Source organism: Leptopilina boulardi, unplaced genomic scaffold, assembly GCF_019393585.1.
Source record: "Leptopilina boulardi isolate dan_hultmark-lab unplaced genomic scaffold, ZJU_Lbou_2.1 LbouV2_371, whole genome shotgun sequence".
In the NCBI taxonomy this organism is placed as follows: Eukaryota; Metazoa; Arthropoda; class Insecta; order Hymenoptera; family Figitidae; genus Leptopilina; species Leptopilina boulardi.
This window is the reverse complement of record NW_026137942.1, coordinates 29,338-51,296: the sequence shown is the minus strand read 5'-3', so window position 1 is coordinate 51,296 and position 21,959 is coordinate 29,338. Positions and strand designations below refer to the sequence as shown.

At 33.3% G+C, this 21,959-nt stretch overlaps 1 protein-coding gene across 1 annotated transcript; it reads right to left on the bottom strand.

Moving 5' to 3' along the window:
* Positions 1 to 17,519: 17,519 nt before the first annotated feature.
* On the bottom strand, positions 17,520 to 21,607 carry LOC127287520 (zinc finger MYM-type protein 1-like). The gene is made up of 4 exons (XM_051314511.1): positions 21,437 to 21,607; positions 20,761 to 20,874; positions 18,449 to 20,697; positions 17,520 to 17,739 (listed from the first exon to the last, which is right to left on the bottom strand). The coding sequence occupies exons 1-4, from the start codon at positions 21,605 to 21,607 to the stop codon at positions 17,520 to 17,522; spliced, it is 2,754 nt and encodes a 917-aa protein (XP_051170468.1).
* Between the last annotated feature and the right edge of the window lie 352 nt (positions 21,608 to 21,959).

The following is a 21,959-nucleotide window of genomic DNA, read 5'->3' as shown; positions in this document are numbered from 1 at the left end:
TAATTAAACTTTTAATAAAATTCTTTTCATTTCGTGATCTTGATAACTTCAAAATCATTCCTGCAAAGTATTATAATTTTTAAAAATTAGTCAGCGACGACTTCAGTCGAAATATAATGGATTGACCCTTGAGTAGTTCTTCGTATGAGTAGTTGATTAATTTTTTTTTATAATTTATGATTACGTATTTTCTTTTGCATAGATTTTAAATTCTTATGAAATAATTTAATTTAGTTTAATGTAAAATTTAACAAATAAGTTTTTCTTTTTCTATATGAATTACATTTTTTTTACTGTACTTATGTGATTCATCTGCAGTTGTTTAATTTACATTCATTCATAGTTCGTATAAAAATTTTTTTCTTAATTTTATTTTTAAATTTAAAAAAATTTTTTTAATAAATTTGTTTTGAAGTTAAAAAAATTTTTTTTTAAATTTTTTTAATTAATTTTTTGGGTTTTTGGAAAATGAATTATTTGGTCTTGTTACGGCAAATTTTTGTCAAGAAGAATTTTGTGAATCTTTGTAAACAACGGAGTTAGAATGGGTGCTTCGCTAACTTTATGTAAACTTAGCAAAGCACCCTATTTTAAAAAAAAATGGAAGAGCGACAACATTTTTTTTTTCACAACTAATTAGCGACTAAAAAGCGGCAAATTTTGGTCTATATAAGACTTTTGGTTTTTGAAGTTGTTTCGCTAAGTTTATGTACGTACTGAAGGGTCTCCACTTGTCGGTGTTCTTTGATACTCATTTATTAGAGGGCACCTATTTTTCTCTCCAGTAACATTCTCGTTTAACTGAGCTGCATAATGGAACAAATTTTTTGACTAATCAAAGAGTTTTACCTTTGTTTACCCCTAAAAAAATTTGGTAGAATCAAAAATTTTCAAAAATTTGACTATTTTATGCGTCAGTTTTTACCCACATACATTTAATTTGTTTATACATTTTCACTATTTCAAAATTCATGGACTAAAGAAAAATTGTCAATAGATGTTTCTTATGTATTTTTTAGTCCTCTTTGAGAATGTACAAGAAAATTTAACTTTTGACTTAAGGGGTTAGTACCACATCTTTATTCAAAAAAATCGACTTTATAAAAACTGCAGATTCTAGTAGTAGATATGTGTAGAAATGCTGTGGCAACTATTATTTTGGTTAGAAAATTCAGTAACATATCGAAAAACGGGATACACTGTAAAAGTCACGCGCCCTCGGAACGTACTCTTCGCGTGCACAATGTATGCTTGTGGGGGGTATATATGGGGGTAAATATATATTATATAGGAGGGGTAAAATTTATATATGGGGTAAAATTCCTGTAGCGTACTAAGTGAAAAAAACGTCGATCAAATCCGGCTGTAACTTGCACATTGTTTAGCCCTAGGAGTGAGTACTTTAACCACTGTTAGGTTTTTTCAAAAACTGTACGAGAGGGAGGGGGTTGAATTTTTATGAAAAATTTAAACAGTGAATTTTTGAAGACTTGTAACTATTAAATAGAAAGATGAAAAAAAATTTACCTATATGTTTTCGAAAGGTTTTTTTGATGCCCTTACGTATAATGTAAAAATTTTTTCCACAAATTCAAAATTTGACCTTTTTTTAAAATCAAAAATATTTATGACTTTTTTTTAAGTTCGGTCTATTTATTTATTTTTTAAAAGTTAAAAATGTGTATGTACAAAGTTTGAGATGGTTGGCTAAAAAATTGTTAAAGTTAAGATAAAAAGGAATTTTGAGTTTTTGTAGCAAAGCAATATTTAAGTCAATTTCAAAAGGATTAGCTATATATTTATATATATATTTTATAAATTTTTATATTTTGGGCGCCATTTTGGATCTGCCATTTTCAATTTTTGAAAATTAACTTCAGATTCATCATATTCGTAATCAGTGACCCCCAGAAGACCTTAATATACCTTGTCTGAATAATTCAACTAATTTTTGAAGCTTTGACAACAACAATTATATTTGTTGTTTGCATTTTTTTAATCCAGGCGCCATATTTATATTTTCAAAAACGCTAAACGGCAAATGAAACTAGACATCTTAAGCTACATTTTCACGTATCGTATGATTTTTTAATATCAAACCAATTTTTAGTAGCATAGGGTGTCTGTTTGGCAGAGAATGACCCATATATATGTACAAAAGTTTAAAATGGTTGGCTAAAAAATTGTTAAAGTTAAGATAAAAAGGAATTTTGAACTTTTTTCAGGAATTTTGAGTTTTTGTAGAGAAGCAATATTTAAGACAATTTCAAAAAGGTTAGCTATATTTTTCATGAATTCTACACGTGAAATTAAATGTGTCCTAAGTTTCAGCTTCTTAGCTCCAAAACTGTAAAAGTTAAGACGGAGGGACACGCTTTTTTCAGAAATTTCGAGTTTTTCGAATATAACTATATATGCAATCCAATTCCAATCGGGTTCGCTATAATTTTCCTTTAATCTACTCACAAAAATACGTATGTATACAGAGTTTGAGCACTCTTGGTCTGAAAATATAAAAGTTAAGGGGGGGGGCACGCTTTTTCCGAAATTTCGATTTATTAGAATATAACTGTATTTAAGTCTGTTCCAATTGGATTCCCTATAATTTTCGTTTAATCTACTCGCGGATATATGTATGTTTGCCACGTTTGAGCTCTATCGGTTGAAATGCTCTTTTTTATGACGTACCTTACTCTTACAATTAAACTCCAGTTTCTAGTCCTCTTGACTAAGCCTTACCTTTTAATTTTTTCATATGGAAGGGCAACAAGAAAAGAGAAAGTGTCAGATTTCGGACTCCCACATGTAGAAGTGAAATTAGATATTTGTCTGCCTGTTTTTCTATCACATTTCTGGTTCGCAACTGAAATGACCCTTTAGGCGATTTGGAAATTATGTAAAAAAATGCAAAATATATCAAATTTTGTAAACTACATAAGCCCAGAAAAAAATTTAGGCGCTCCCCACAGACAGGCGCCCCGGGGCTGCGCCTGACGTGGCCCCCCCTCAACACATTTTTATAATAAAGTTCGTGATATTTACACGAAAAATATATTTTACATCCCTTTTTCTAATTTTTATTTTTTTAACATTTAGCCCCATGTTGAGGCTAAATTTAATTACTTGAAATTTTTACGTGTAATTTGCTTGCACCGTTTGTGAAAGTTTTTAATGTAGTCACGGCCTTAGGTCTCTTTCTTTAGATTGCGTTACAAATACAATTTACTAAACATTCCTAGTCGAAAATCTTGCGCTTTCTTAAGCTGAAGAAAAAGTTGTTTTAAAGTATTGAGATATCTGATATCATATTCGTAATCAGCGACCCCCAAAAATCCCGTAGTAAAGAATTTCAGGCAAATTGAATCTATTTTTTTTATAGTTGACAAATATTATATATGAAAATGCCTCAAAACGTTCCCAAAACTTTAAACGCGTATTTCTCGAAACAAGATTTTTCAAACTGGTGGGCATCGTAGTGTCTATACTATTTGACCAATCAACTTCCGGTTTGCAGCTAATTAAAGGTAATTAAATTCTGCTGGGGTTTTACCTTTAATATGATACAATTGTTGACAATAAAGATTTTTTCCGAGAGGTTAAACATAAAAAAGTAAGGCAAAAAACGTAGTGTCTTAAAAAATTGGACGACATTTTGTCTTATGTTTAACTTTTTAACTATTTTATAGGTATAATCTAGTCTTTAGGATGTTACCTTTCTGAAAATTTTTGAGTTTTTGTTTTAGAATCAAAATTACGCAGTGGAAAATGCCCACCGTTTTCCCTATTTAAAAAAACATTGTAATATATAATATTTTTTATTAAAATTTTTTTTATAAAGCTTATATTGTATACTTTAAGGTATACAAGTTTCCCCTATTAATTTTTATATAAATTAAGAGAAAACGTTCAGGTAGTGAAAATTCAACGATGCATCATGAATGTTTCAGGAAGCAGCAAAAACAACATTCATAAATCTTTAAATTTTTGCCCTTTTGGAAATTTTAGAATACGCATATAACGATAAATGTAATATTTTTTTATGAACAATGGTATGCTATAAATTTTTAAAAAACCCTACATGTCGCTTAAATTATATTCTTCTAAATCGTTCTACTAAATTCATATTATATACTTTGTAAATGAAAATTGCTGTTTATGCCGACGCCAATGCATAGTATTTACACAAAGAAAAGAAGATTTAAATACGCTAATGACGTTACAATTGTTATAAGAAAAGGAAAGTTTACATACGTCGATGACGTCACAAAGTATTGTTGAACAAATAATTCTCAGAATTGACACTCACAGACACATAATCTTACAAAAGAAAAGTATAGAGTCAGTGTCCACAATTATTAAGTAATATGAAAATACATTATATAACGATTTACTATGTTAATTGCCTAACATGACCCTTAAGAGGGAAAGATTTTGTTTATTACAGAGCCAGGTAGCTGTTCACTACTATAAAAGAAGAGGGGACTTTCCACCTGCAGAAGAAGAAATTTTCCGACAAATTTTAGTTTATAATGAACAGTTGTACCAAAAACAAGTAAAATAAAGTGAATCAAGTTTGAAATTTAAACAATTGCTGAGCAAACTAAAATCAGGAAAGTTATAAATTAAAATCGAAAACAAATTAATCTAACAAAAAAATTTATTATATTATTTCTACTTAAGGCAACTATCAGTGAGTTTGTGCATTCGCTGGCTCGATACCGGAAATGATCAAATTACTACTCGTATACCTCGGTCTAATTTTAGCACCTAAAGAAAGAATAATAATTGAGTAGCTGCCTGCAATAACTCGCCGAGCGCTTGGCCGATCGCTCTAACGCCAGTCAAACGTTCAAAAACGTGAAAAAAATAAAAAATCAAAATTTTGATTTTTGAAAAGTGCAATCTTGTAGGACATAAGATGGTGCATCTTTTTTTCCTTTGAGTTTTTTTTGTAGATCAAAAAATAGAGTTAATATATGCAAAAGACTTAAAAATTTTATTTCACAAATTTCATTCAATTTTTAAACATAAATCATAGTATCTTTGACAAATTTCAATGAATCTTATTGAAAATTAATATACATACGTATTTAGGTCCATAGAAGACGACAACATAATCAAAAATATTAAAATCATCAATTGTTTATTTATAATTAATTGTAAATGAAGACTTGTCAATAATAATGTTTACTTACCTTTGTCGACATAAAGTGTGTGGGGAACTTCAGAGTTGAAGAAACTTCCAGTGAGACATTTGTTTATCATAATGTAAGGAAGTTTTTTGTAAAATTGAAAAACAATTTATCAACAACTTTAGAAAATATAGAACGTTTAAGAAAACATGCGCGACGCGCTAGCGAGTCTCCGCGCGGAGAATTGCACACAAGAGTTAAGAAGGACGTTATGTTATGTTGTGATATATTATGTTTTGAAAATGGAGCCAACATACTATCACTGTTGATATGTAACAATACACTAATTTCTTAAAAAAATGAAGAAACAGAAAATAAAGATATACCTTAATATTAATGATTAAAAAACTTATTTGCAAACTGCACAAACAGTACATACAAGCACCAAAATATTTTAAAACTATTGATTATTTAGTAAATATTAAAAAAATAGTTGTTCAAATTTAATTTGCATTTTCATAAAATTAACACATATTTTATTTGAAAAACATTTCTAAGAATGTAGTGACAATATTTGTTTCTGTATTTTCGGTCCTCTACAACTCTTGTTTGCAATTCTCCGCGCGGAGACTCGCTAGCGCGTCGCGCATGTTTTCTTAAACGTTCTATATTTTCTAAAGTTGTTGATAAATTGTTTTTCAATTTTACAAAAAACTTCCTTACATTATGATAAACAAATGTCTCACTGGAAGTTTCTTCAACTCTGAAGTTCCCCACACACTTTATGTCGACAAAGGTAAGTAAACATTATTATTAACAAGTCTTCATTTACAATTAATTATAAATAAACAATTGATGATTTTAATATTTTTGATTATGTTGTCGTCTTCTATGGACCTAAATACGTATGTATATTAATTTTCAATAAGATTCATTAAAATTTGTCAAAGATACTATGATTTATGTTTAAAAATTAAATAAAATTTGTGAAATAAAATTTTTAAGTGTTTTGCATATATTAACTCTATTTTTTGATCTACAAAAAAAACTCCAAGGAAAAAAAGATGCACCATCTTATGTCCTACAAGATTGCAATTTTCAAAAATCAAAATTTTGATTTATCATTTTTTTCACGTTTTTGAACGTTTGACCTCGCGTTTGACTGGCGTTAGAGCGATCGGCCAAGCGCTCGGCGAGTTATTGCAGGCAGCTACTCAATTGCAAGAAAATTGGAAAGTCATGAAAATTAGAATAAACAGATTTTTTTAAAAATAAAAATAACAATACTATTGATTAATTATTGATAAAGTTTCATGTTAAATCATAAATTGAAAAAGAAAATAAAAATAGAATATATATTAAAAAGAGACAATCATATATCATATAGATGCACCAAGGCCGAGTTGCGCGATGGGTAGAGGAACATCAGTCTACCTTCACTACTTTCGCGCAAAAATATCATTAGAACGTGGGAATTCCAAATTCAGCAAAAATTGACCGCGTAGCCGCCAGCGAAGGCGGAGGCCTACTAAGAGTAGTTTCTCCCCACCATAATTAGCACAAGGGGACCGAGGTGACAATGAATGGTGTGAGGAAGTACCTGTCACATTTTCTCTCCATCCGTATTCGCGATTAATTATAATATCGCGGTAGAGATTGTAAATGTCCATCATAATAGAATAGAAATTTGCGAACTCTTACGAAGCAAGTGGCCTCGCTAAATTAACCTATTGACGTTAAATTATTTAATAAATTCATAAAAAATTTCTACATTCGAACGAAGCAAGTGGCATGAAAAAATTATGAATAAATTAAATACATTTATTAAATATTAGTAGATGAATTTGTAAAACAACACGAAGCAAGTGGTCTTTCGAATTTCTACCTTGTTTAAAAATTTTACTAAAGTTAATAATTTTTTAAATTCATTGCCCTCAAAAATTTTGAGATAGATTAAAAGATAAATCAAAATTATATAAACGAAAAAAAAAATAAAGAAAAATCAAGGACAAGGAAACTCAACAACTTTCATCAAAAACCGGTAATGTAAAGGGTATCGTTTCACATCACTACACACACACAATACAAATTTTAATTAACAATTTTTATATTAAATAAAAACAATTTAATGTAACATAACAAGGGAAAAACAAATTATATTTAACACAAATTTTATAATTTTTGTAAAAATGATTTTAACAATTTATTCAACAAACCAAACATTCCAAAACCAATAAAAGAAATATTACGATACAAGTAAGAACGGAAAAGGCCTGAATCACAAGGCCAGAAGCTAGACTCATTTTACCACTCTGAAACGAGTATAATCTACATTTAAATCTAATAATTTTAAATATTTTAGAGACACAATGAGGACACAGTTTTATAGAACATTTGTTACAAGCTGGTTATGAATTTGTTACATAACCTCATTGTAACAGAATTCTAGAACATTGTTACAAGGTAGTTACCGATCTGTTCTATATTATGCGAACTTCACAGTTCTGCAACAATGTAATGTAACATTTCTGTAACACAATCATCACAAATGATCTGTAACTGACGTTCCAACCTAGTTCTAGAAGTGTGTCTGAAACATGTTATGTAGCTGTTCTAAAATTTTGTTGCAGATTAGTTCTGGATGACATTTGTACCTAAACATGGGAACAATTCTGCAACAGTGTTACATAACATTTCTATAACACTAGAGCCACAATTTTTTGTAACTAATGTTCCATCGCACATCTATAACTATACCGGAACAATGATATGTAACTGTTCTAAGATTTTGATGAAGTTCAGTTCTGGAATATATTTCTACCTGAGATTAAAAATTTTGAAGTGTTCATAAGTAGCTTAACTATTTTCTATGAAATTAATAAATAAATAGTTCATTTTACTTAAGTATGTAGTTAAATTTAAAAAACTCTAAAATTTTCCTATATCACATAGTTTTATTGTTCTTTCTTTACATAAGCAATACAGTTTTTAAACCAGTTACTGAACATGTTCTCAAAAAATTTGTAACAGTTCTATAACTGACCTGTAACAGTGTTAGCTGGGTACACAAAATTTGACTAAAAATATTTAGAAAATAGTTTCAGTTTCATTTTCAGCGACCCAAAATTAACTAAAATACTTAATTTAATAAGAATATATCCAAAAAAAAGTACATAAAAGTTGAAACTATCGTTGTCGTAAAAATTAACGTTATGGTCACAACACACTTCATGTTATAAACACGTTAAAAATTCACTGAATCACACATCACTACAGACGTTGATTTCTCGTCCCAAAACACTTTTAAGGTCTAAATTATGTTCCTGTAACTATTTCGGTTTAAGATATACACAATTTTAATGGTTTTGAAAATTTAACATTAAGCTCCGGTCCCCCCTAATATGCCACCTTTTTTACACATTTTATGCAACTTTTGACACTCCAAAGCCAACTTGACTCCAACTTTGACTCCAAAGCCTGAAGAAACAGTGTGGTTATTACTTCGTGAAATTAATAACGAAATTTGCTGTAAGGGTTTTTGAGGTCCCTGATTACGAATCTGATGTTAGTTTTTTAAAATTCAAAATGTCTGATTCAATATTTCAGATAAAATACATAAAAATAAATTGGATTTCATTGAAAGTCGTTAGTCAGTGGTTTTTTGTGTCGCTGATAATAATTAAGAGTATGAAGTTTAATTTTAACAATTCGAAATTTTATGCTTAATGGGTTAGTACCACATCACAGTGACTTTTCTTGTTACGAACCGAAAAATATTAATTACAAAAATTATTATCTTTTAAGTCCTGGAGGCACCAAGCTGCTGAAATTAAAAAAAATTCTGTTTATTTTATAGGATCGTGTATCCTATTTTAAAAGAAACTGCCAAGTTACGTTATTAGAGAATAAATTTAAGGGATAAAACACAATAAAACAATTAAAACCCTTTAATACATTTATTTTATCAAAAGAAATCTCAACTTTGAAATATAAAAATAATACAGTTAGATGAGAAGGAACGATACATATTTAGAAACTTACTCTACTGCTTATGATACCGTCGCAAGCTAACGAGGGCGAGGCGTCGAGCTGCTATCCAACGGGCAGAAAAATGCACACACTTATCAAAGCTCGAAAATATCAAGTAGTAGCGCACAAGAATGCACTTACGAGTCCACCGAATCTAAACAGCACAGGCACCACACGTGCGGACTGGCCGGTCAAAAATTCAATAATTTGATTTTATTCAAATTATTGGATTTTTATTAAAGACGACTTCCGTTGGACTTCGTCGGCGTGAAGTATTCACTTTAACTTTTCGTTCGTCCAATTTTAATCACTATCTATGTAGTGGATTGCAAAAATTGAAAATCCGACTCACGGACGGGCTTAGTCCCGGCGTCTCAAAATCGTTTTTATGCCTCTGAAAAATTTCAGAGCTGACTCACGAATGAGAGTTGTACTGCAATTAATTGACTTCCGCGATACTCTTTTATATGAACGTTTAGAGACTTCAGGTGGGAAAATTTTGTGGACTAAGGGTTTTTAACACGTTAATAAGGCGTGAGCTCTGGGCCTGTTACTATGCCAATATTGCTGAGTTTTTGTTTGCTTTTAATAGCTGTAGCGAATTATAATAATATACACTTGATAAAATCAAGCCTGAGTTATTATTGAAAAACTTGTTTTCTTTGGATCTATTTTATAAATTTTCCTTGTTGGAAAATGTTTGGTTCTGGGTATTTTTACCCCTTCTTTATTTGCGAAAATTACAACTTTGATGTTGTACTATCATGGTCATGTAAGATTGTTAGGTCCAGAATATGTAATAAAAAGAGGGGGGGTAGAGTAAGAAAGGATGGGAAGCTGAAGAATTTCGTTCAAGGAAAAAAAAGGTCATTGCGTAGATTTGTTTAACCATCGTTTTCCATAATTCGCGAGAAGTCTAATTTCTAATGTGGTTTCTACGCCTATCTATACTCATTTAAGACCCTCAAGCGATAATAGCGAACCGCACATGAGTAAAATACTTATTGTCATTATTTGCAATCAATAGCTTCCATAATTTTATCTTGAGAACATTGTTGGAACGCCAAACGCTCTCAAGCCGTCGCTACAATGTTCGTTAACGTAGTCGCAAAAGTCCCATTCGCTAACTTCTACAATTTTGGTTTAGGAACATTGCCGCAACGTCCAACGCATTCAGGGCGCTGCCGCAATGCTGGTTAACATATTCGCAACATTCGCATCATTGTCGTTCGCTGATTCCTTCAATTTTAAGTGGGGAACATTGCCGCAACATATTGAACGCAGTTGCAATGTTCACCAACACGCTTGCAATATTTACAGTACTAAAATCATATATTTTCAATTAACTATGTGGAGATAATTTTCATTTTTCAATGTTATATTTGATTACGGATGCCCGTAGGAGTTTTAAACAATGTTAGAATATATGCACATATTTTATTGGTGATGACATTTTACTTTAGACATTTGTAATAACAATAATATGTGCAAACATGACATTTCAAGAATAAGGCCCGAATCCGTTCCCATCGCATTATGCTGACAATTGAGTATTATTATCAAAGTATTGTATTAAAATTTACAAGAAGTAAATTTTACCACAATAAAACAAAACTCAAAATTTAAACTTTTTTGGTACCACCGTGACAAACCACCGTGAATATTCCCGTTTTGTCCTCGAAAACTAAAAGCGATGAAAACGAAGTCGGGTTTTTAATAATTAAGTAATAATTAAGTAATGTAAGAGAAAAGAGAGAAGAGAATCGTAGGTTTTCTTTGTATATCATTTATGCTGATTCTTTGTCTGGAGGTTGGTGCCAGAGAATCGGATGTTGGGTGTTAGATTTCATTAATAAGGACCAAGGAGCTGCACGTGTAGCAGTCTCCGTGGTCCAGACACAGGTCCCCGCAGTCAGTTTCCTGGCAGCTCTTAATTCATTAACAACTCTTTATAAACCTCTTTAAAGTTTTTTTCTTTTTGTGATTTTTCTCCCCCTTTTCTTTTAACAACTAACACGCGCAAATAGCAGGGGAGAGAGGGTGAATAAAAAAAATAAAAAAAATTTTAATTTCCTATGAAAATTTTGAAATTTTCTTTAAAATTTTGACATTTCCATAAAAATTTGGAAAATTTTACCTTTTATAAAAATTTTGGAAAATGTCAATTTCTCTCAATAATTGCTCATATAAGAAAAACTTCGGTCTTCTATAAAACATAGTTTTATGCAAATCTTGAAATTTTTCGAAATTACAACAATTCGTTGCAATTATAAGAAATTTTAAAACTTTATTTAAAATTTTGACTATTTCCATAAAAATTTGGAAAACTTTAGGGGAGACTGGGGCAAACCGGCCATGTGGGTAAACCGGCCAGGTGTAAATTTATCAGAATTCGACAAACTTTAAAATATGTCAATTATAAATTTGAAAATACTATATTAAGAATAACTCATTTCTTCAGTTTGACATTTCTTAGTTGTGTTTATGCAATTTTAAAAACAATAGTTTGTTTGTTCGCTTCCGCTAGAAATTTTTACGGATCTGTTCATAAGCAATTTGTGAGAAAATCGTGTAATATTTATTAAAATTGTATTTTAGGTTTAAATGGTGCATGCCTCTGTTAAATTTATCGGTATATTATTTAATGATTTTACTTTGCATTTTTTTATACAGTTCTTAATTGTCAAAATGGGCCTGTGGGGCAAACCGGCTTATGTCTGTTTCCCTTACAACATAAATTCACGAAGATTACCTATCGGCTAGAAAAATTAGTGCACGCTTTCGTGAATCTTTGTCCACTTTACGGAGATTTACGAAGTTTTACAAAGTTCACCGACAGACGTTTCTTCGTGAACGACAACAATTATTTGAAAATATTTGTTTTAAAATAAATAAGATGTTTCTTTAATTGAAATTTAATCCAGTTTATTATTTTCCTTATTGGGAAGATTGTTTATTGATTTTTTATATTTAGTGACGTTTTCCTTACAATTAATTCTCTAAACAAACAAACAAAAAATAAACTGGCCGGTTTACCTCAGGGGTGGGGCAAACCGGCCAGTTTGTAATTTTTTTTAAAATTGATGCAGCAGCTAAACAATACATTTCAAGGTACATGTGTTTCTAGGAAAAAGTTGCGCAATTAGATGACCTTTCCCACAAGCTATTATAAAAGGCAGCCCCAGGAAACGGTTCACTCGCAACCAGTGGTACCAGGAGTACCATTGGTGCGAGGGCGCCTGCATGTACATATGCCGTAGCTTTTAGGCGACTGTGAGTACCAAAAAAAAATTTTTTTTCAATTTATTTGTTTATTATTATAATTTTGTTTTCTTTTTTTTAGCCTTTTTTCGTTGATCCATCAGTCATAAGGGAAGAAGCGGGGGACTTCCCTATTTTTCAGGGCTGGTGATGAGAAGATAGGAGTCACCGTATATGGTGAGTGGAAAATTGCATCAAGAGTTAGACAATAAAAAAATAAAATCTTTCTTTTTTTTAGCACGCTCCGTTCCCTACCAGCCACTCCACCCAGGATCGGGTTCCAGCCGGTGAACGGCACATTTGAGCTGTCATTCCTCCAGTGTTTCTACTGGATTAGGGGGCGGGGAAGCAAAGACTCGTGCCAGATGGCCAGGATGCACGTTCCTTTCTCCCCATTCGCGCGTGTCACTACTCCCCTTTTTTTAATAATATTTTTCTTTCTTTTTTTTAAATAAAAATTAATTATAATAGCTACCCTTCTTTTAATTTTATTTTCCCCTCTCCCCTTTTTTTATTAATTTCAGAGCCACCAGCGACATTGGTTCCCTTCTGTGAAAGAAAAAGAAAAGAATTTAGTTTAGGATGGACTAAAATCAACGTGGTAGGAAAGGATGTCTGGCAAAATATTAAGGGCGGCCCAAGTGGCAGTTCGGCGGTCAGATCACGTAAGCCTCCCTCTACAAGAGTTCTCTGTTCTTTTACATGAGAATGTGCTAGGACCTGTCCCGACGGTGCTGAAATTGATTAGAGAAATCGATCGTGGGTTTTCATGTATACAAAAAATAATAAAACAAGGCAAAACTAAACAAATAAAAAAAATTAACCAAACCAAATCTATATGCACTTTCATTCCCATCGATTCCTTCATGTCCAGGAACATGTTCACAGATGACGTCCATGTGTTTTAATGCATTGATTAATTCCTCGTATACTCTTTGATTCTTTACAGGTCTGTTGTCATTTGTTTTCCAATTATTGATTAGACATTATGGAACCCATTCTGTTATTCCTTGTACGAGAACTTTTGAGTTAGTTTTAATTCTTAATTTGTGACGTTTTTGGGGGTGGGGTTGTTTGTTTACACAATATTAGGTGGAAGGCTGGGAAAGGCGCTACTGCTTGATCGAAACACTGGGGGATCCGAACTTTCTTCGTAATCACTGTCGGGAAAATTTTCTTCGGATGATGAACTTTCTTCCTTTCCGCCAGGAGGATTGCTGTCCGATTTCCTTTTACGTTTCCTCAGTCGCTTCGCCACACAGCTGACATCCAGGTCTGTCGGATCAACATTCAGAGGGGAAACATAGGGTTCATCTGCATCTGGATCCTTTGTTTTTGAGGATCCTATGGATGGGTCTCCCTCTCAGTCTCAAAGGAGGTTGTGATGATCCTGGGGTGGGGGAATTAATTGTACCTTGTGGTTGTGATGTAGATGGCACTTCTGACGGTCTCCGCAAAATAGCCTTCGGTTGAATTTGGGCGACCATTGACGGTTTAGGTTTACTGGGGCCACTTAGGGTTTTAATGGATGCGGGTGCTAGGGGCGCCTTAGGGTCATATTTGGAAGGAACCTTGAAAGTTGGGGTTGGCCTTCCTTACTTTTCTTTTCAGGGTTCGTTTGTACATTGTCCTTGCCCTTAGTTTTGAATGAGAACCGTGCGGTAATAGAGAGTGCCCTGAATTGGTCTGTTTTGAGTTCCGAATGTGAGGTATCATCTTCTGGAGCTTGTTCTTGAGTATCATCGGTCCAATCTGAGTCCGAAGAGGAAGTTGCATCCATCTTTGTTTCATTTCTTTCAAGGGGGTTATTGAAAAGTGCCCCTACAAATCTGTTGATCTTGCCTGGCTTGTATTCTAATTTATATTAATAGTCCTGGAGTCTGAGTCTCCAATGCATGAGTTTCGCTCCAAGATTCTCAACATAAGACATCCAGTGAACCGGTTCAAAATCGCATGCTAGTGTAAATTCTCGACCGTATAGATAGGGTCGGAAATTTTCTATAGCATACAAAATTGCTAGACATTCTTTTTCCGCTTTAGTATATTTTCGTTCATTTTCATTCAATGTTTTTGAGAAGTATACGACGGGTAGATCGATCCCATCATTTTCTTGGGTGAGTATTGGTTTTATACTGTTCTCGCTTATTATATGGCCGAGATATGCCTTATCTGTTTTCAAAAATTCACACTTGTCGGGTTGTAATTTTAAATTGGCTTCTCGAAGTTTCGAAAAGAGTCTTCGTGCTCTCCTATCATGTTTTTCGAGTGTGTCTGAGTAAATTATAATGTCGTCCAAATACACGAATGCTTCCGGGTCGAGCATTGTATTTAGGACATTATTGAGTAATCGCAGGAAAGTGGGTGGTGCATTTTTAATGCCCATAGGCATTCTTCGATACTCGAAATGTCCATTGCGTGAGGAAAATGCAGTTTTGTGTCTGTCATTCGGGTGTGTTTAAACCTAGTGAAAACCGCTCGCAAGCTCGAACACCGTAAAGTACCTAGCTTTCGCGAGACGGTCAAAGATGGCGCTGATAATGGGGAGGGGGAAAGCATCACCTACGACCTTCTTATTTAGGGCCCTATAATCAATAACAACCCTCCACTTTTTCTCGCCAGAGGCGTCAAGTTTTTTCGGTACTATCAAAAGTGGAGAATTGTAATCTGAATTAGAATTCCCGATTATACCGCTGTTAAATTCTTTGAGGAGCTGAGTGTATATTTGCTCTAGAGCTTCTTTAGGGGAGCGATATTGTTTTCTTCGAATAACCTGTTCATCGATTGTCGGGATTCTGCGTTGGATTAGATAGTTGCACGAGAGCATTTCTCCATTTAAATGAAAGATATTCGCGAAGTCCTCTGACCATCGATTCACAAAGTCTTTTTCTTCTGGGGTCAAATGGGACACATGTAGGGCATTTTTTACTTTCACTACATGATCGGAGTACTCGGTTTCAGAATTGATTAAGGGACTTTCCGTGTCGGAATCTGAAAGTTCTTCTCCTGGAAATTTACAAAAATCAAAAGGAATTATCTCTTGCGAGGTAATATGTACATTAACGTCTTCCTCGGTAGTGTTGATTGACATTGCATGGCAAACATTGTCTTTATTGGAGACCAAGGCTTCGCCTAGATAAATTCCCTTTGGAGTTTGCATTCGAGGATGGTATCCTTCACATGGTTCGGGGAGAGTAGTGTCTTTTGCCACGGGTCTTCTTGTCCTTGCTTTTAAAGTAAGAACTCTGGCAAAAGGTTTTATTTGTGGTTTTAGAATCTCTTTCGCTTCCAGTGATTCTCTATCTATAAAAGGGATAGGGGTCACTGGTTTAGAGATAGTGACAAGAGCATTATGCCTAAATGAAATTTGGGCCTGCTCTAATCGAAGGTAAGGCCTTCCTAGAATTCCATGTGTAGAAATAGGAAAATTATTTCTAACTATATGAAATCCTACAGGAATGTCGAAGAGTGTTAGTTCGACGTTGTCCAATGTTTCCACGGTGTAATTCGTGATTCCAGTGATCTCAGCACATTTGCTTCGTGTAAATGTGAGGTCAGGACTCAATACACACATTTTGATTAAATTTGTGTCGGATCCAGGATCCACCAGAAAATTGACCTTTGGTATCCTGAATTCAGGTGCAGATAACTGCACTACTGGGGAGTCTTTGGCTTAGGATCCTGCTCTAAAGACCCTATTTGGTTGTCCGCAAAGTGGACGCTCCATTGACGCTGGGGAGTGGGACTCGCTGCCGCGTCTAAGCGTCGAGTCGACTGAAAGTTTAAATTTCCTTGTGGGGAATTTGAACTTCCCTGCGGACCATGGGATATTGAACGGGGTGGAGTGGTACTTGGTTTAAATCCTGAGTGCTGCCGGTTGTAGTTAGGTTGATAGACCATGGGCTGCATAGGAGAGGATTGGAACGCCATCGGTGATACAAAGATGCCCTGGTTTTATCAGAGTATTTTTGGCGCTCTTCTACGCGAAGGGCATGTTCGCAGGCCTCTTCTAAGTCCACGGGGTTTCTAGTGTCAAAGAAAATTGACATTTCTGCTGGTAGTCTCCGAATGAAAGATTCGAGGGCACAGTCTATAATCGGTTGTATTAAGAGTTCACTTTCGGGAAACAAACGGGTACGCGCGTTGAGGACATCGGCTTCGCGAAAACGTCTATTATATTTTGCTTCGAGGGCATATTTGCACCACTTAGAAGTCCACGCAACCTATCGTTATAGTCCCCCACAGTTTCCGATTGTTTCATCCTTATTGTCATGATATTTTCGAATTACCATTGGTATTTTTTTGTAGATGCAAATTGTTTTTGCAAATGAGCGACAAGCTCGTCCACTCTATTGAAATGTTTATCTCTAACGCTTTCACTAGCCGGCCCCTTTAACTTATTAAGGACTGCTTTAAGGAAACCCGGTTCTGTGGCATCAGTGGTGATTACGACACCATTTGCTACATCTTGTAGAAATTCTCTTAAGGGTCGATTCTTTCCGTCAAAGAAAGGGATGTGGTATGTACTCTGTTGTAGGGTCATACATTCGAGGACAGATTCCATGGCGGCCGTAGTGTCCTTGTTTATTTTGCCGAAGGGTTATATTGGCATGTTCTGTCTCTAATAGAGAGTGATTATTTCCACCCCTTGCGCCAGGGTTATCTTCGAGATGGTCCGGCATTTTTGCCAAAAGGGTCTTAATTGACAATAAAAATTGAAATATTATAAGGGGTGATATGTGTATTTAAATATATATGTATATGCCTTCGAACACATACACATACACAACAAACTATCTTTCCTATTTTCTTTTCTCTTACGCCACCTCGGAATATTCCTGCAAACTTGCTTCAGGGAAATTGAGCATGCGGAAAATTATAATCTATTGCGTTTGCTGATTTTCTTTGCATCGAAAATGATGGTATTTGATTTGAAATTTTTGTTTAGTTGAGCATAGTCGATGTAAAATGGGTTATTCGCTTTCTTAGAAACAAGCACTAAGGGGGTGTTGCAAGGCGATATCGACGTAGGTGTTAAATCTTTGCGTATTTTGTCAGTCAGAATAGGTGGAACCATTTTAGAAAAATTATTAATTATTTTTAATCCAAAATCATTACGTCACTGTCATATGCTGTAGTCTCGTAAGAGTCGTTTGAACTATCGTCTATGTGTTGTTGTAAGAGTTCTATTCTGCGACGAGCCAATTCCTCCTCTCTTTCAAGGTCAATTACTTGAGCTTGTGGAGGGGAAACCTGGGGGTTACTTGGACCTGCTACAGGAAGGACAACTGGGGACAAAGGTTTCACCTTATTAATGGGTCTGGTTTTTAATGTCGGTTCGGTAAGGTTATAATAAATTTCCGAACTCGGATATCTTATCGTTGGTTGTCTTTATATTCTGATTTTACCGAAACTTGATTTTCCGTAACAATTTCGTTTTTAGCGAGGGTTGTCTCTATTTTCTTATCTGAATTTTCCGATTTGTTATGAACACTTTTATTGCGTGAATTAATTCGTTTTTTTGAGCGACCGCCACGGGGCCTAATTTTATTTGGCATAATTTGAACGATTCATAGCAAGAAAAAATAAGAAATGAAAAATCAATAGTTTTCAATTTCTTCTTTAACAGAGTAAAGTGGCCCTCAAATAGAAAATTTGAAATAAGATTCCTAATAATTCCGTAATTAGAGATTGCGAAAAGGTGACGATAAGTAACACGAAAGGAAAAAATAGAAAAATTTCTATTAAAGACATGTTAAGTATAGAAGGAAAAAAAATATGTTTCTTTCTTTTGCAATGAGAATTTTTCTTATTTCAAAATGAAACAAATTTCCAGAGTTACTGTTATGAATTTTGATTAGCAGGGGCGGACCGAGGTACATTTTCTGTCAGGGCAAAATAGTTTCTGGCGCCCCCCCACCTCTTCTATTTTGAAGATATATATATATATAATTTTTAGAATTAATGGTGTATAATAAAATTTAGGGTTTTGAAAAGATAAAACTTTTTTATTATTTGGGTATTGTTACAATGGAACTTTGCGGGCTTTGAGTTCAGCGAAACTTCTAATAATTGATTCAACATCAATATTTTCCAATATTTCACTTTCAATTGACATCATAGCTAATCCGACCAGTCTATCTTGAGACATTGTAGATCTTAAATAATTTTTAATCAATTTCAATTTTGAAAAGCTTCTTTCTGCCGAAGCAACAGTTACAGGAAGAGTTGCAGCAATTCGATATGCTATATAAGCATTCCTAAAATTTTCACTAAGATTTTTAGTAGTAATAAATTTCAGCATCTCCATTGGGCGTTTTGATAGTTGAGGTAATGAATCGGATACAGAAAAAAGCACTAAGAGTTCTTGATAAAGCTGTGAACCATTAATGTCAGATTGGTCGCCGTTGGTTAATGCTGATTGTAAATTTAAACAATTATTTAAAAGTGTCTCCTTATCTTCAGTGTTCAAATCAAACATGAATCCAAATATGTCATTGTAATTGCTCAATTGAGAAAATCTTTCTGTCAGTGAATTTATTGCTCGATCCAGTACTTGAAAATAAAAATTAATTTTGAAAGTATCTTTTGGAACTACAATTGGCTCGTCTTGAGCTTCATAGTCAAATTGGCGGCGAACTCTTCTTCGACGTACTTGCAATTCGGGCGGAAATTCCGGTTCGATTTCTAGAATTTCAGCAAGTTCTTTTGCATCTACTATTATTGACTCAAAACCTTCATCTGTTCGCATTTCCTTAAAAAAACTTATTATTTTCGTAATAAGTTCCATTGAAGTTAAAAAATGAATATCGACTTTTTGCATGAGCTTGCTGACCACATTTACTCTAAAAAGGATTGTATGCCAAACAATTAGACTGCACAAAAATTTAAAATCTTTCAATTTTCGAGCTAAACTTAAAGCTGTGTTTTTCGAATATGCATCACTTTTTGGGTCTTCTGATAAGTCGTATAAGGCGTCGTATATTTCCCCAATATGATACCGAAGAGGTATTACAGCGTCAATTCGACTCTCCCATCGAGTTGTACTTAAAGGTTTCACTGTTAACGACGTCACGTGATTTTTCAATACAGACCATCTATGAATAGAAGCAGAAAAGTAATTGTATATTTCTTGAACAAGGTTAAAAAAGTTGACAGCTTCCGTACAAGATAAGGCAGCATCATTCACCGACAAATTCATTGAGTGTGTACCACAATTCACAAAAAAGGCGAGGGGATTCAGACTTAAAATTCTAGCTTGAACGCCTGCATGTTTGCCTTTCATGTTCGACCCGTTATCGTACCCTTGCCCGCGCATATTTGACAGTGGTATCTTCATTTCTTCAAGAGTCGACAGAAGAGTGTCAGTTAGCGCTTTACCTGTTGACTCTTCAACAGGAATAAATCCTAAAAAATGTTCTTCTATGCTGGGTTCTTCTCCAGGTTCACATCGTACATACCGAATAATTAAAGACATTTGTTCTACAAGACTAGTGTCAGGAGTACAATCTAAAAGTATAGAATAATATGTCCATTTCTTAATTCCATTAAGAATATGTTCTTTTATCTTTAAGCTAAGAAGCTCAATAACTTCATTTTGAATCCTTTTATTTAAATAATGAACGTGAGATTCTTTGGACTCGATGCTCCGCAAGTGTTCGGCAATAATTGGATCAAATTTTCCAATAAATTCAAACAGTTTTAAAAAATTTCCATTATCTCTTAAATAAAGTTGATCAGTTTTGCCACGCAATGCTAAGTTCTGTGATCCAAGGAATTTTATTGCCCATATAATTCGTTTGAGAACTTCTGTCCAGCGTTTGACTTCATTTTTTATAATTCTCTGATTTTCAGAATCAATTGTCTTATCTTTAGATAAACGTTGTGCAAATTCAACCCAAGATTGAAAAGCTTTCATGTGGCCTGGGGATATTTCATGTTCTGATAGGAGTTCAGACATATGCTTCCAGTCACAGTAGCCAGATTCAGTAGACAATGAGATTCTTGATGCGCCAAAAAGACGACAGCAAAAACAAAAAATTTTGTTTCTTGAGACAGAATAAATTAGCCAAGAACGATGTACATCTTCTCCATTAGGCATTCGTCTTCGATAATTTTGAACACTGAATTTTCTTCCATCATTATTTTTAGGAAACTGAATGTTAGAAACTTGTTCAGGTCCGCGCTTTATTAGAATTTGCCGAATTTGATCGGATATAATAACTGGCCACTGTCCGGGATCTTGTGACACCATAATTGTTTCATTTTCTTGAGGAATCTATAAAATAATTTTAATAAATAATGTTATCGTAAATTAAAAAAAGACAATCATTTTCCTTACATCCGTGACAGAAATCTGTTTACTACGCATTTTTTCGATTTCATCCAAATCTTCTGACTGAATTCGTTCTTGTGCATCAGATATAGGTATAGATGACTGCAAGCTTTCGGTTCCCTAATAAGAGTATTAAAATATTTTATGAACTAAATAAAACATATTTATTTGATTTTCTCTACAATTTTCACTACAAATTATTTTAACAGTTCAAATTATTTATCATTCCACAAGCATTTTAAATAACAAATTAACAAATTTAACTACACATCGCTTTAAAATTTAAGAATCTCATTAGAAATCCACAAAAAGTACCATAAATTTTTGCAATCCAACTACATAATTTTTCTAGATAACTACAAGCTTTCATAAAGACAAATATACATTAAGCAGCGTTATTAATAATACATATATCAATTTGAACTCACCTGCAATATTTTGGAAAATAGTAAATAAGAAAATATTTACCAGTTGATTTCTATTTTAAACAAATTTTCTATTACATTTATTTTTAGTTTTTTACTTATCTAACAGCTTTTGACGAACACAGTCATTGCTAATGACAAATCTATACAATTGCGGATTAAAATAACGGTAGCAGCATTATTTTAAATTAAATATCAAATTAACAATATGTAATTGAGTATTTTTTCAGTTAAAAATGCCATTAATTTTTACTTACCTCTGATGATTCAAGCGATTCTTGATTTGCAACATTGAATGAATCACTACTTTGACTAGAGCCAACTTGAATAAAACGTTTGAAAGCAGTAGCTTGCTTTTGCAACTCCGCTGTTTCTTGTAATTTTCTTTTTCTGTAGTAGGACCCAGAATGCTTTTTATTTTCTGACATCTTATTAGGAAAAAGTTTTTTACGAATATCGATCAACAAACTGAATAGATGAAACAATTCTATTATTTGTCAACAGTCATGTTAGGTTGGGATAGAATGTATTTTAGGCAGGGTTGAGTAGCGATTCAAAAATTAAAGTCAAAAGTTAGGGTTCGGACACAATTTGCGTCTGCATTTCACAAGTAAAGCTTTAAGTTTAAAGGTATAATCACACTATATCATATATGCGTTTAATTGATAATCAAGTTACTTGAGATAACCATTTTACCAGGTTTAGTTAAAAACTATGGATATACTTCTATGCTTAAAAGTTAAAAAAATGTAAAAAAAAAATTTTGTATTCTAACAATTT

Bases quoted from the DNA above. Each gene is read 5' to 3' on its own strand.
- LOC127287520 (XM_051314511.1), bottom strand. From the start codon at position 21,607: ATGTCAGAAAATAAAAAGCATTCTGGGTCCTACTACAGAAAAAGAAAA. The intron at 20,875-21,436 runs GTAAGTAAAAAT...TACTCTTATTAG, and splicing joins AATCGCTTGAATCATCAGAG to GGAACCGAAAGCTTGCAGTC. The intron at 20,698-20,760 runs GTAAGGAAAATG...ATTATTTTATAG, and splicing joins AACAGATTTCTGTCACGGAT to ATTCCTCAAGAAAATGAAAC.